The 16765-nt window shown below is 37.5% G+C and overlaps 1 protein-coding gene across 4 annotated transcripts in view; it reads right to left on the bottom strand.

The window, feature by feature from the left end:
• Positions 1-16765, bottom strand: part of jmjd1cb (jumonji domain containing 1Cb) — a 178832-nt gene that overhangs the window by 59865 nt on the left and 102202 nt on the right. For 2 of the 4 annotated variants that reach the window (XM_073027229.1, XM_073027230.1), the window contains 3 exons: positions 11476-11581; positions 9283-9407; positions 7814-7954 (listed from right to left, as the gene is read on the bottom strand). In XM_073027229.1, coding sequence (XP_072883330.1) covers positions 7814-7954; positions 9283-9407; positions 11476-11581 — 372 coding nt within the window. Of the gene's footprint in view, positions 1-7813; positions 7955-8245; positions 8357-9282; positions 9408-11475; positions 11582-16765 lie in introns of those variants that run through there. The other 2 variants (XM_073027231.1, XM_073027232.1) reach the window with 2 other exon arrangements.

Raw genomic sequence — 16765 nt, 5'->3', positions numbered from 1 at the left:
AAGCTTCACTCAGCTGGCTCAATAGTGGGCACTAGCCTCTCCAATGTCGAAAATATCCTCGAAAGGAGATGCCTCAATAGGTGGCACAGAAGTCTGAAGACACACACTCAACATTTTAGAAACTATTCTTCAAGTCTTCTTCCCGACCATCAGATTTTTGGAAGGACAACGAACCCATATACACTACCTCATTATTTTTTCTTCTTTTTGTTGCTCTCTTTTTGCACTACTTATTTGATTTAATATATATCTTAATATAATTTATAGTTTTTATTATGTATTGCAATGTACTGCTGCAATAAAACAACATATTTCACGACATGTGCCAGTGATATATGCCTGATTCTGATTCAGACATCTGTGGAAAGAAACCAGTCCCTGTTTCCAGTCTACAACCCTTCTAGGGAACCAGGAGAAGAATGGAGGATTTTAAGTTTTCAAAGCAGAGCTGGGATTTTGAAGCAATGGGGTAAGAAAAGGATATAAACACGATAATGGGAATGACAAGAGAGCAATTTATCCGAAGTCAGTGAATTCAATGTTCATACTGGAAAGTTGCAAACTACCATGACAAAAAGAAAAAAATGTTTTTCTACTTTAAATTCAACCTCCCTGGCTGTGGGGCCACAGACAGACAGATCAGAAAGGGATTGGGATTGAGAATTAATGTACCATAGGTTGTGTAAAGAGAAGGGCAGATTAGAGATGTATTAAAATAAGAAATTTCATCAGTGATGAGGGGGTTGGATTCACTGCTTTTAAGAGTGATGGAGGTAGAACTAGATGGGCACATAAAGAATAGGAAACAAATCTGCTGGAGAAACAGTGGGTCAAGCAGTGTCAATCGGGAGAAAACAATTGTCAATATTTTGGATGTGTGAAGTATCACGTGCAGAACTACATATTAAGTGCTCAAAAGTGAGACTGATTGAATGACTTACATTTGTTCTATAATTTTCTACAACTTGTCAGGCAAGACATTATCACACAAGAGTAAGAAATTCTTCACAGTATTAAATCTTAACGGCTGAATGGGACAACTTAAAATTTACATGCTGTGGATATCTATATACTAGCTGTATTATATTTCAGGGAGAAGTGTCATATATTTAATATTTCAGTAATATTTGAGTAATTTTATAAATATATTTTCTGATTAAGCATTCTTCGATTGGTTAAAAATTTCTATATGGGTTATATGTAAAAGCATTTGAATGGTATTCGTCATCATGCCACCACGTTATTTGTGTGCACCTTGGTGAAAGTAGAAATGAAATTAAGACACGCATTTCCAGCTCTGTGTTTTTATTTCAGTTTTATGTTTTGGAGTTACAAATCAAAAGAACCCAAGACATAATACCACATTACCACAGAATATAATGCAGATAAAGGCTTGGGACAAATGGGGGAGGGGAGCTGAAAGAAAAGGAGGCTGAGGGGTGATCTTACAGAGGTATATGAAATCATGAGGGGTATAGATAAGGTCATAGTCTTTTCCCCAAGGTAGGAGATTTAACATGAGAAGGAAAATATTTAAAGGGGAACGTGCCAGAAGAAGTGGTAGAGGCAGATAAAATTACAATCTTTAAAACACATTTATATAATACATGGAATTATTTAGAGGATAATGGGCCAAATTCAGACAAATGGAACTAGCTCAGGTTCTGCATGGACAACTTGGGCTGAAAGGCACGTTTCTGTGCTTTATAACTGTGACATATGACACTGTTTAGGTATACAACTTCAGGATTCAGCAGGTACCATAGCATGGTGCTCATTTTACCAGTAACTCAAAGGAACGGATGGATCATCTAGACAGAGAATTAATTCTTCAATGGTACCCTTGAACTGGGGAAGTAATCTAGTGTCTGTAATAATGACCATGAACTTACTAGCACCACAAAAAAATTCATAGATGGCCTTCTGAGGTAGAAAAGTAGTCTGCTATTTTCAACTGGTTTTTGCTACTTACAATTCAGATTCAAAATCACCTAAGTAATTTCCTGCTATTTTAAATTGGAGAACTCAACATTGACTCCAGATTTTCTAAAGTCTCATTTCATCATATCAAGCATTGGCCAGGAAACTACTGTGCACTCTCTGCTGACAAATCATTTCCTCCATGCCCGATAAGCACGTGGAAGATTTAGAGGACAACATAGCACAGAATGTACTGAGCTTCAAAAGATCAAATGTCATAGAAAACCTGTACTAGGTTAGCAACAAAGCAACATAAGGCAAAACAAGTTGTCCTCAACCTTGCCAATCTACTTGTTACTACTGAATCTGCCTATTTCAATAAACTAAAATCAAACAATTGTAAATGCTAGACACCTGAAATTAAGAAAATGCTGAAAATGTACAGAAGTCAGACCAATTCTGACCAAGGGCATCACATCTGAAACATGAACTCTTGTTTCGCTTCCTGCAACTTCTACCTGCTTTGCTGTGTTTTTCAGAATTTTCTGTTTTTACTGTCCATTTCAATGGTGATTGGAGAAGTGACTATTTGTGGAAACAAAGATGTTGATAATATGAACACTCAGTTTGCTGCAGACACAAACATGCTAAATAGAAAAGCATTTCCAGCTGGTCATCCATGAGGAGTTCTGATGCTAAGACCACTGGCCAGAAACGTTAACTCCTTCTCTGACCATAAATGCTTCTTGACACACTAATTATTATCAGCATTTTCTATTCGTATTATAGTTTTATTGTATTTATACTCAGCAGTAAAAATGCTTTTGATAACGATATGCAATCTCAGTCAATCACACCTCTCACTCTACCACTATCATCAAGCAAGGACTACAATGCTGGTTTAATGGATGGTTGAATAAGTTGTAACTGGATGAAACTCTAGGAGACTAAATATGCTTGTTAACAGAAGCCATCAAATGTAGCCAGAATTAGGTTAACACATAATTGTCTACCTAATACAGTAACAGAGAGGATGCATATTTTCTCCCATTTTCAATAATGCTGGAACTCAACATAAATGTAAAAACAAGACAGAAAGGTCAGGAATCATCCACAGGCATAAGTGCCAGAAAATTCATCTCAGCTTCCTTCAAAAGTTGCCAATTTCTGTGATGGTGTCATTCAGCTCGTTTAATTCACTTCATATGATGAAAGACGTAGCACAACAGATGCAGCTACAGCTACAAATTCCAACATTTGGACTGCAGTACAGAAGCTCCAGAACTAACTACTTCTAATGAAGCTGTTCTAGCTACAATTAAATATAGTATTTACTAAAAATCTATCAAATATTCCCAGTTATGCATAAATTGGCTGCCATGTTTTCTTAAAATACATTGTTGTCATATATCAAAAGTAATTAATTGTCCTCAACCTTTACACAAACTGGCCAATTATTAACTGAACAGATTCCTTTTTAATCTTCAGTGAAGTAATGGGAAGAGTCATTGATAATGCAACGAGCTACAAATTCACATCAATAACCTGCTTATTAATGCCTCGTTTGTATTCTGCCAAGAGCATCTGGTTTGAGACCTCATTGCAGCCTTTGACAAACATGGACTAAATAAACTCCAGAGCTGAGGAGAAAGTAAACACTTTTCACATTATAAACAAGAGAAACCCAAGCAACATGCACAAAATACATTATGTCACATTACGACTGGTCTTACCAAGGATGGAATCAAGGAACTCAAGTATAATTTATCAAAGGAAACTATATTTGGTGGGTGGGGCAAGACTTCAGTGGATATAGTCATACTTAACGCAGCAAATAAGCTTTAAAAGCACACCTGGACATTGTACTACTTACCTAGAACATGTAAGGAACCACCATTGACCGGAAACTTAAGACACCATGGCTACAAGAGTAACTAAAGACCAACTATTCAGTGACAAAAACTCACTTTCTGCTTCCATAAGACATTTTCAGAAGCCACAAATGAATGCAGCTTATACAACAAGAAAATCAACACCATTCAGGACAAAACTTTATTTTCAATTAATCAAGTACTGCCACACGTCCAGCACAACGTGAATCATGTACAAGATAGATTGCAGCAACATGTCAAGGCTTCTTCAGCAGCACCTGTCAAAACCATAACCTCTTCATATCTCAAACTGTAAATAAATCACCTTTCCTTCATTAACTCTGTATTTAAAACCTGCAATTCATTCACAGCATCGTAAAAGTAACTTTACACTGTGAAATACACACAAAGTGCTGGAGGAACTCAGCAGGCCAGGCAGCCTCTGTGGAAAAAAGTACAGTCGGCATTTCAGGCCGAGACCCTTCCTCCACAATTTGGTGTGTATTGCTTGGATTTACAGCATCTGCAGATTCTCTCTTGTTGACACTATGAAAACTGAGGCTCAGTACTAGCTCTCAAAAGCAACTTGAAGTGAGCAATTAAGGTTGGCATTGTCAGCTAATTACATATTCCATGTATGAATAAATGGTGAGATATTTAATAAGCTAGTTATAAAACAGGGATTAGGTCAAAAAAATTTGACTAGTGGGGAAATTGTTTATTTTTTCAGTGAGGATGAGTGGAATAATATCGAAAACACACATTTGCTACATAGATACATGCATATAGAAAATGCTTAGCTCAAGGTGGAATAATATGTTAACCTATCTAAATAGAAGAAAAATAATCCTGACAAGAGAAAGTGAAACATTTTACTAAAAAGAGTGAGCTTCAGAAGCCAGTTAGAAGCACACAATATGTTAAACCCAGGAGCACAACTGGGCACTAAACACAAATTATCCTTCTTCTGAGGGATACTATCTGAAGAGACTTGTTTAAATTTAAATTGAATTAACAAAATACATCAATGTTCTGCTGGAAGTCCTGTACATGAAATGGAACTATGGTTATAGTAGACACTGACTTCTTATTAGAGCACAATGTAGGTTGTGAATTTGCAGTCTATATTAGCAAACGCAATTCCGAAACACAATAGAATAAAATTAAGTCTCAGGCACTATACTGAAAATATGGGGAGGACCCAACTAAAACAAAATATCAGATTTTTAAAATATTGAAAGATTGTAGCATGCTGTTACACATATGGACTTGGGAGTGCTTGTGCATGAACTGTAAAAGGCTAATTTGCAGGTGCAACAGGCTATCAAGAAGGCAAATGGAATGTTGGCTTTCATAGCTAGACAGATTGAATTTAAGAGCAGGGAGGTGATGTTGCAACTGTGCAGGGTACTGGAGTACTGCATGCAGTTCCGGTCTCCTTACTTAATAAAACTTACTGGCTTTGGAGGTGCTTCAGAGGAGGTTCACCAGTTGGTTCTGGAGATAATGGGGTTAGCCTATAAGGAGAGACCGAGTCACCTGGTGCTATCCAATTTCTAAATGGACATTGAACCCTGAACACTACCTCATTACTTTTTTTTAAAAGTTATTTCTGTTTTATGCACTACTTATTTTAACTTAACTATTTAATATACGTACATGTACCTACTAAAATACATTTTTTATACTTATCATGCATTGCATTGTACTGCTGCTGCAAAGTTAATACATTTCACAACATATGCCAGTGATAATAAACCTGATTCTGATTCTTGCTGAAATTCATAAGACAGACGGAATTGTACCAAAACATATGAAATTATGAAAGGGATAGATAAGATCGAAACAGGAAATTTCTTTCCACTAGTAAGTGAGCAAGAATTAAGGGACACAACCTCAAGATTTGGGGGAATAGATATGAGACAGAGATAAAGAGAAATTGTTTTTCCTAGAGATCAGTGAATCTGTGAAATAATCTTCCCAAGGAAGCTTCAGATACACAGTGGCATGCAATAGTCTGGGCACCCCTGGTCAAAATTTCTGTACTGTGAATAGCTAAGCGAGTAAAAGATAACCTGATTTCCAAAAGACAAAGTTAAAGATGACACATTTCTTTAATATTTTAAGCAAGACTACTTTTTTATTTCCATATTCTATAGTTTCAAAATAACAAAAAAGGAAAAGGGCCTGAAGCAAAAGTTTGGGCACCCTGCATAGTCAGTACTTAGTAACACCCCCTTTGGCAAGTATCACAGCTTGTAAACAGTTTCTGGAGCCAGCTAAGAGTCTTTCAATTCTTGTTTGGGGGATTTTCGCCAATTCCTCCTTGCAAAAGGCTTCTAGTTCTGTGAGATTCTTGGGCCCTCTTGCATGCACTACTCTTTTGAGGTCTATCCACAGATTTTCAATGATGTTTAGGTCGGGGGACTGTGAGGGCCATGGCAAAACCTTCAGCTTGCACCTCTTGAGGTAGTCCATTGTGGATTTTGGGGTGTGTTTAGGATCATTATCCTGTTGTAGAAGCCGTCCTCTTTCCATCTTCCACTTTCTTACAGGTGGTGTGATGTTTGTTTCCAGAATTTGCTGGTATTTAATTGAATTCATTCTTCCCTCTACCAGTGAAATGTTCCCCGTGCCACTGGCTGCAACACAAGCCCAAAGCATGATTGATCCACACCCATGCTTAACAGTTGGAGAGGTGTTCTTTTCATGAAATTCTGCACCCTTTTTTCTCCAAACATACCTTTTGCTCACTGCAGCCAGAAATTTCTATTTTAACTTCATCAGTCCACAGGACTTATTTCCAAAATGCATCAGGCTTGTTTAGATGTTCCTTTGCAAACTTCTGACGCTGAATTTTGTGGTGAGGATGCAGGAAAAGTTTTCTTCTGATGACTCTTCCATGAAGGTCATATCTGTGCAGGTGTCGCTGCACAGTAGAACAATACACCATCACTCCAGAGTCTGCTAAATCTTCCTGAAGGTCTTTTGCAGTTAAATACGGGTTTTGATTTGCCTTTCTAGCAATCCTACGAGCAGTTCTCTCGGTAAGTTTTCTTGGTCTTCCAGACCTCAACTTGACCTTTACCGTTCTTGTTAACTGCCATTTCTTAATTACATTACGAACTGAGGAAATGGCTACCTGAAAACACTTTGCTATCTTCTTATAGCCTTCTCCTGCTTTGTGGGTATCATTTATTTTAATTTTCAGCGTGCGAGGCAGCTGCTTAGAGGAGCCGATGGCTGCTGATTGTTGGGACAAGGTTTGAGGAGTCAGGGTATTTATAAAGCTTTGAAATTTGCATCACCTGGCCTTTCCTATCGATGACTGTGAACAAGCCATAGCCCTAACAAACTAATTAAGGTCTGAGACCCTGGTAACAGTTATCTGAGAGTTCAAATTTCTTGGGGTGCCCAAACATTTGCATGATGCTCCTTTCCTTTTTTCCCCACTCTAAAATTGTACAAAACAAAAATAATACACTAATCTTGCTTAAAATGTTGAAAAGAATGTTTCATCTTTAATTTTATGACTTTTGGAGATCAGTTCATCTTCTATTCTCTTAACTATTTACAGTAACAGAAATTTTGACCAGGGGTGTCCAAACTTTTGCATGCCACTGTATTTAATTCATAGTTAAATAGATTTTTGCATAGCAGGGGAATTAAGGGGTATGGGGAAAAGCCAAATAAGTGGAGCCGAGTTTACAGCCAGATCAGTCATGATTTTATTGAATGCAGAGCAAGCCTAATAGGCCTAATGCGCCATATGGCTTTCCCTATTTCTTATGAGTGAGCTGGAGGTCAGTTGCAGGTATGCCATTGCTCATACAAAGATTCCTCTATGTGCTGGATTCACTTTGATGTTTACATATGTAGAACAAATTCATCCAGATACTTATTATTATGCTTTAATTAAACAAAATTAGAAACAGGAATTGGTTAAATAATCTAGATTATTTATCTGGAAACATAGGAGCCATTAGCATTTACATTAAATAATATGATTCTGAAAAACTCACATGAACTGAACTGTTTTGATTAGAGCGAGACCTTCGTCTTGATGTGATGCCTATGTTTTCACCTTTCAGCAGAGAATGAACAACATCATCCAAAAAAGTCATTTGTACCATAGAAGGATCGACATTCTGAGGTTCTAGCACCTGGTTTATTCACAAAAGCAGGACAACATTTATAATGTGCAACTAAAAAAAAATACTTTCTGTTCTCATGCCAGAATACTGTATATTATACTCTGCCATGAATACATATTAATGACATTCATGATTAGTAATATTTACATATTTTCTATCCTCAACCAATTGTTGGATGGTATACATATGATTATGTTGAATATTCTGTCACTATTCAGGCTCACATCTGAAAAAATGCCACTTTGATGAGATTAGGGATGTTTACTAGCACTAAGAACCACATTACATGTCATCACCTACCTTAAGATTAGCATCAGGAAGACCAAGGCAGTGATTATTGACTTCAGGAGGAGGAGCCGGAGTTCCATGAGCCAGTCCTCATCAGGGCATCAAAGGTGGAGAGGGTCAGCAACTTTAAAATCCTCTGTGTTACCATTTCAGAGGATCTGTCCTGGGTCTACCACCTAAATACCATTACAAAGAAGGCAGGGCAACACCTCTACTTTCTTATAAGTTCACAAAGACTCGGCAATTCATCTAAAACTTTGACAAACCTCTATAGATGTGCAGTAGAGAGTATTATTGGTTAAGTCATGGCCTGGTATGGAAACATCAGTGCCCTTGAACAGAAAAGCCTACAAAAAGTAGTGGATACAATCCAGCCCATCATAGGTGAAGTCTACCCCACCACTGAGCACATCTACATGGACCACTGTCACAGGAAGGCAGCATCCATCATCAAGGATCTCCACCATCCAGGTCATGTGCTCTTTTTGCTGCTGTCATCAAGGAGGTGGCACAAGAGCCTCAGGACCCATATCACTAGGTTCAGGAACAGTTATTATTCAAAAACCATCAAGCTCTTTGAACCAGAGGGGATAACTTCACTCAATTTCATTCCCACAACCTAAGGACTCACTTTCAAGGACTCTACAACTCATTATCTTGATACTTATTGCTTACTTGCTTGCTTATTTATTTATTACTGTTTAGCTTTTTTTTCTTCTCATTTTGTGTTTGCAGTTTTGTTATTTTTGTACATTGGTTGTCGTCCATCCTATTGGGAGCAATCTTTCATTGTTTCGTCTTGTACTTGCTGTCAACACCCAGAAGAAAATGAATCTTGGAGTTGTTTCTGGTGACGTATACTGTACGTACTTTGATAATAAATTTACTTTCAACTTTGAAGATGGTCTACATATTTCCATAAACTACTGCAAAATTTAAAGCAGGGATAATTTAAGCTGAAATTTGCACCATATCCACATTTAATTTTTCAAAAAAGAAAATGAACAAATTCTTGCAGCTCTAATAAGCATGGCCTCAAGTTTATTTACCTGATCATTCATCACGATCATAGTGCGACTTAAAAGATCGTGGTAAGTAATGATACCAGTGAACCACTGGGTGGCAGAATCTTGTCTGTATACTCGCACTCTATAGCCATTCAATGAATAGGGACCTGTAAGATGGAAAGCACAAATTGAGCAACAAGTAATTTCATAGGAAGAAAGGGGGGCTGGAAACAATTTTTATATCAATTTTGCTGTTCTGAGAGTTAGATAACTCATCCTAAAATAATAGAAATTCTAAAAATCATCCTGTTTGTATTTCAGCATTAATTTATAGGAAACAGTGTTCATATCATATCTAGCATGGGTTTTGGAAAAGGACATGTACCACCCCAAGATTAAAAAAGTCGAAGGAGAAGGACTAATCTCAATGGATACAAACAGAGAAGGACTGTTAAATAGAATTCAAAGCTTGCCAGACAAAATTTCACTTGAATAATAGAAATTCTTCAAGGTGAGATGTTTCAACCAAGACTAAGAACCCTCCCTTTAAACAGAGATAATGACAGATGACAGTGCCTGGGGTGAACAAAAAGAGATTGAAAATTTATAGTGGGGGGAAAAGAACATATGACAGCTGTCAGGTTGTTAAATTATAAAATAATAATAGGAAGTTCAAAGGGGAACTAAAAAAGGGAAATGAGAATAAAAGAGATCATGAGTAAAGATTGGCAGTAAACATACAAGAAAATTCAAAAATATTCTTTTCAGAAGTAAGCAGAAAAGGGTTACAAAAAGGGGCAAGGCTGATCAGAGACTAAGGAAATCTTTTCATGAAAGAAGAGCACACAGCTGAGGTACTAGGTCAGCACATAGCATCATGCTTATCCCAGTACGAAAAAGCTATTGGCGACTCAGTAAAAACAAATATATACATGAGTTAGTAGAAAGGCCAGCTACGCTTAAAAATAAATAAATAACTTGCTCCAGATAGGGTGTATCCTAGACTGTTGAGGAAAGGAGGAAACAGCAGAAGCCTGTTCATAACCTTTCAAACATTTAGATACATGAGTGGTGATAGCAAATGGAAAACTGTAAATGTTACACTTCCATTCAACAAAATGCATAGGGATAATTCTGGTAACTTCAGAGCTTACACTTGGTGTCGAGGGAAGTTCAAAAACTAATAAATTAGCGCAGAATTTGTGGTCACGTGGACAATAGTTAAAGAAAATTGGCAAGGAATTTTTCACGGCAAACATGTCTGTCTAATGACAGTTTTTTGACGAAGAGATAGTTGAGGAGGGAAATGCAGTTGATATAATATAGATGGACATTGCAAGACTCTTTGATACAGCATAAGTGATCTTTTATCTTAGGGTAAAAGAGGATGTAGCCAGGTGAATAGAAAATTGACCAATAAAAGAGAACTGGGATTAGTAGTTAAAAGTTTTTTTGACTGACAGAAAGTGCACACTGGAGTTTCCCCAGGAGTCACTTTTGGGGCAAAATGCCCAAGAACAAGGAGGAAAACTAAATTAGAAAGCATAATTTTAAAAGGAGTACAAGAACATAGAGATCCAGGGATATGTTGTGCTCATATTCCTTAGAAAGTGGCAAGGAAGGTTGAGAAAATGGTTAAAAAGGATATATAGTGTGCAAGGAAGTCATGATGCAGGTTTACAAAAAGACCGAGTCAGACCCATCTAAACATACTGGTGACATATGTTAGAAAAGGCATAAAAGCTTTACAGATTAGAGTCACTAAAATGATTTCAGGGATGAAGGGCTTTAAGTGGATAGAATACAGATGTTAGGGTTGCCCTGAAACAGAGGAGTATTTAAAATTATGAAGGGTACAAACAAAATAGATAGTAGGAAATCATTCTCATTGACTGCAGAGTCAAGAAATAAGGGACACTGAATGGCCATAGTAGGAGTGACATGAAGATTTTTTTAAATTCAACACAGCATGCGGATGCACTATTGGTATACTAGTGGAGGCAGATTCAAGTGCAGCATTCAAAAGGGAGCTAAGTATCTGAAAGGAAAACAATGCAAGAGTGAGAGAAGGGGCCGTAGAGTGGGATTTATTAGATTATTCATACATAGAGCTAGACCAGTCTGGACAGGCTATTTGGTCTCCTTGCATACTGAAATCATTTATGTTCTATGAGAATTATGTGGACAATGCCATGATTTTTATATTGTTACCACAAGATAAACACAAAATAATACCTTGCATAAAAATTTCCTGAACTTTTTGTTCTTTAACCCAGGCTTTCACTTCTTCATGAAGCGGGGGGTTGTCTCTGAGAACTGGGCTCAGACTGTCTATATCATCCTTTTTAAAAATAACAAGTGACTTTGTTATTTTGAAGACTTCAGTATGGTTGCATTAATTAACACTAAGCATGCATTACTCTAAAAAGCAATCCTACATCATATTTGTTTACCAGAGACCTATCTAAACACATCTATCCTATTAATTTTATGCATAGTTTAATTTTTTTGCAGATCTGAACCAATGGTGCTTGAAGCAGTTTCTTATTATTGATGTTCCAAATGAAAATGTGGTTGAGAGTTAAAAAAGTACTGTTCAATATCCTGTGGCAAGATGTAACACAGGGAACTTAAAGTATAATGTAGGGAGGCAGCAATGGAATCCAACAGTGTTGCCCAACTACACAGATAACTCAATTTTGCAGGTTAGCCATTTCAATAGCAGGGTGAAAATTCAATGGTTAACAAAGCAATCTGGTAAATGGCTCATGATTCAGTTACTAAGAATCTTTAGGGTAGAAAATGAGACTATTAGACAAAAATACGTAGTGTTAAAAACATTCTGATGTATCCAAGATATTATATTTCAAGTCTACCCCATCTTAAGCATGATCATAACTGATGGCTGCAGGGTCTTCTCTTCTGTGCCAAATTCACACTCTCAATTCCTCGATCTTTCAAAACTTTATCTACTGCTTCTTTAAAACCCTCAGTGATCCACCACAATCTCCTGGGCAGAGAATTCCAGAAATTCACCACTCTCCATGAGAATGCACCTCAGTTTTAAATGACCGAGTCTTGAGATTATGTCCCCTTTCACAAGATTCTTCCACAGTAGAATTATCTCAACATCTATCACATCATGCCACTTAAGAATTTTATATATTTCCATAAAATCTTCCCTCATTCTTCTAAACTCCAAAGAATATAGAACTAATTTCTATAGCTGCATAGGCTTCTCTAATTAATTAGCCTAGTAAACTTATTTCTAGACCATCTCCAATGCAGTATATTCTTTAAATAAGGGGACCAAAACAGTAGATATTCCAGATTTGGCTCACCAGTATCCTGTACAAATACAACAATACTTCTCCATTTATTAATCCAACTGTCTTGTAATAAAGGCCAATTTCTTCATTGGCAGAGCCAAATTACTCAGATTGATAACAAATCTTCACACTCACCATCAGTACAGGTGAACCACAGTTATGTGTGCTTAGCCTCCTGCTCTACTCACTTTACACTTATGATTGTGTGGCTAAGAACAGCTTCAATGCCATATTTAAGTTTGCTGATGACACCACTGTTGTTGGCCAAATCAAAAATTGGAACAAATCAGCATTTAGGAAGGATACTGAAAAGCCGGTTAATTGGTGCCACAGCAAATATGTCTCATTAAACATCAGCAAAATCAAAGAGCTGATTCTTTGTAGGTAGAAGAAGCTGGAGCTCTATGGGTCAATCCTCATTAGGGATTGAGGTGGAGGGGGTTAGTAGCTTTAAATTCCTTGGCGTTATCATATCAGAGGACCTATCCTGGGACCAGCACAGTCATCACAAAGAAGGCACAACTTTCTTTATAAGTTTGCATAGATTTGGCATGTCACCAAATCTATGACAAACATCTATAGATGCACGATAGAGAGTATAACTGGTCACATCACAACCTGGTATGGAAACACCAATGCCCAAGTACAGAAAAGATTTTTTTTTAAAGTAGGGGATGTAGCCCAGTGAATCACAGGCAAAGCCCTCCCCACCACTGAGCACTGCCACGAGAAATTCCAATCCTCTGTCTTCACACTAGTTTTTGCTTTGTTGTATGCCTTCTCTTTTGCTTTTACATTAGCTTTGACTTCCCTTGTCAGCCACGGTTGTATTATTTTACCATTTGGTTACTTCTTTGATTCTGGAATACATCTATCCAGCACCTTCCTCGTTTTTCCCAAAAACTCACACCATTGGTGTTATCCCTGCCAGCATCTCCTTCCAACTTACTTTAGCCAATTCCTCTCTCATACCACTGTAATTTCCTTTACTCCACTGAAATACTGCTAAATCAGACTTCACTTTCTCCTATCAAATTTCAAGTAGAACTCTATCATATTGGGATCACTGTCTCCTAAGGGCTTCTTTACCTTAAGCTCCTTAAATGCTTCAGTTCATTACATAACACCAAATCTACTATAGCTGATCCTCTAGTAGGTTCAATAACAAACTGCTCTAAAAAGCCATCTCGTAGGCATTCAACAAACTCACTCTTGAGATCAATTTCCAACCTGATTTTCCCCAATTGAGCTGCATGTTGAAATCTCCTATGACTATCTTAATGCTGCCTTTTTGACATGTCTTTTCTATTTCCTGGGGCCACATCCCAGCTACTGTAGGGAGGACTGTATATAACTGCCATCAGGGTCTTTTTACCTTTGCAGTTTCTTAACTCAACCCACAAAGATTCAACATCTTCTGACCCTATGTCACATGTTTCTAATGATTTGATGCCATTCTTTATCAGCAGAGCCACGCCACACCCTCTGCCTACCTCCCTATCCCTCTGATACAACTTGGAACCTTGGGCATTCTGCTCCCAACTATAAACATTTTTTAGCTACGATTCAGTTATGGCCACAACATCATAGCTGACAATCTGTAATAGTGCAACAAGACTATCCACCTTATTTCTAATACTCCATACATGAGATATAATACTTTGAGTACTGTATTTGCTACCTTTTTTGATTTTGCATCCCTAATACCCTGATACTCACTTTGCTGGCTGCAATTATGTCCTATTATCTGCCTGCTCTTCCTGACAGTCTGAATGCACGCTATCTTTGCTTTTTTTACAATCCGCCCTATCCTGAGTCCCTTCACTCAGGTTCCCAACCCCCTGCCAAATTAGTTTAAACCCTCCCCAACAGCTCTAACAAACCTGGCCACTAAAATATTGGTTCTCCTTGGGTTCAGGTACAACCCGTCAGTTTTGAACATGTCATACCTCCCCAAGAAGAGATCCCAATGATCCAAGAACCTGAAACCCTGCCCCAGCTTCTCAGCCACACATTTATCTGCCAAATCATCCTGTTTCTACCCTCACAGGCAGCAATCCAGAAATTCAGACCACCCAGGAGGTCTGCTTTTCAGCTTTCTACCTAGTTCTCTAAATTCTCTTTTCAGGATCCCTTTTCTTTTCCTTACTATGTCATTGGTACCAATACACACCAAGACAACTGGGAGGTCTCCCTCCCTCTACAAAATGCTGTGGACATTATCCAAGACATCCCTGACCTTGGCACCTGGGAGGCAACATATCATCCTGTTGTCTCATGCACGTCCACAACAGCTAATAATGTATTCACAACAGCTAGATGACCTTGCATCACAACAGCTAGAAATTGCCATAATGGAAAGGTTCATAACTCAAAAAGAATAGTGCATAAAGTTAAGATATTTCCTTCATCAATTATATTTTATGAACTGAAATTTGTAAAAATAAGGTTTAAAATAAAGGTTTTATAATGACAACTAACCCTACTCCCTTGAATGTACCTCCTTTTGATCAAGACAACCTTATTGACGATGTAGGTTCCAAAGTCAAACACATACTAAGCAGCAGCAGAGTTCCATTTCAAGTGAGTGACTGGGGTTGATTATCCTGGAAAGTGAGACATTCAGCAAAGTCTTACTTCCAGGTTTTTCAATGCTTGCAAATATTTCTGAATGTCATGGCATTCAAATATTAAAATAAAATACAATTAAAATATTTGAAGATTAAATATGTTTTAAAATTTTATCAACTAAAAGCTTTAACACATTAATTTTAAAGATAAACTACAACTAATTTATATCATTCTGATCTTCTTTCTCACAGCCTTACAAATCCAACTTAAATTAAGTCTCAAGTTCTGCAAAAGATATTAGCCAGGTCTCTTTGGCGAGTCTAGTGGTGCGCAACTTCCCAGATTCAGATTAGCCAGTGAACTAAAAAGTCTGCATGCTGAAAATATTCTTTTGTTCTGAAATACTATCTTCTATGGGATGGTATTGAGAATCTTCAGTCCATACTGGGGAGCAAGCCAAGCCACTCCTCAGTTTCTGAGAAAGTTTGTCAATGTCCTGTTGATTATTTCATGTACACTTAGTATTAAAGTTGAGCTTTTGGCAGAAATGCACATGATTATGCTTGGAGGGAAAAGGGCACTGTGCAGCAACATCAATACCTCATCCAAACTGTGAAGCATGGTAGAAAAAGCATCATGGTTTGGGGCTGCGTTGCTGCCTCAGGGCCCAGACAGCTTGCTATTATTGAGGGAGCAATGAGTTCAAAATTGTATCAAGACATTTTACAGGAGAATGTCAGGGTAACAGTCTATCACCTGAAGCTAAATAGAAGTTGGGTGATGCAACAAGACAATGATCCAAAACACAAGTGCAAATTAACAACAAAATGGTTTAAAAAGAAGAGAATTTGTGTTTTTAAGTCAGTGTCCAGGCTCTTAACCCAATTGAGGTTATGTGGCATGAGCTGAAGAGGGCTATTCATACAAGGTATCCCAGAAGTATTGATGAACTGAAACAGTTTTGAATGGAGAAATGGTCTAAAGTTCTTTCAAGCATTCAATGTGCATGACTGATCAACAGTTACCGGAAACGTCTGGTTGAAGTTATTGCTATACAAGGAGGTCACAACAGGTTCAAATACTTTTTCCAACAAATACATGTAATATTGTATCACTTTTTACAATAAATAAATGAACAAGTATAATTTTTGTTATTTATTTTATTGGGTTCTCTTTATCTAATTTTGGGACTTATGTGAAAATCTGATCAAATTTTAGGTCATATTTATGCAGAAGTAGAAAAAATTCTAAAGGGTTCACAAACTTTCTAGCACCACTGTAACTAACTACAGCAATCCCATTTACCAGCAATTCCCCCAAGATTTTCAATGTCAAGGCAAGTCAAATGCTCATTTAGATTCTTAAATATTGTGAGCATGCCACCACCACTCTCTCGGGCAATGCATTCCAGATTCTACCCAAACTCTGGATGAAAATTACTTCTCTAATTTCTTTTGTACCTCCTGCTCCTTACCTTATGCCCACAATCTCTAATTTTAGATACAATGGAGTGAAGTTTCTTACTATGTATCCTATCTATGCCTCTCATAATTTTATAGACCTCATCAGGCACCTTTGCTCACTCTTAAGAAAAATATTGTCACCCTATCCAGTTGCTCCATCTC

Source organism: Hemitrygon akajei, chromosome 23, assembly GCF_048418815.1.
Source record: "Hemitrygon akajei chromosome 23, sHemAka1.3, whole genome shotgun sequence".
In the NCBI taxonomy this organism is placed as follows: domain Eukaryota; kingdom Metazoa; phylum Chordata; class Chondrichthyes; order Myliobatiformes; family Dasyatidae; genus Hemitrygon; species Hemitrygon akajei.
This window is presented reverse-complemented; position numbering and strand designations above follow the sequence as displayed.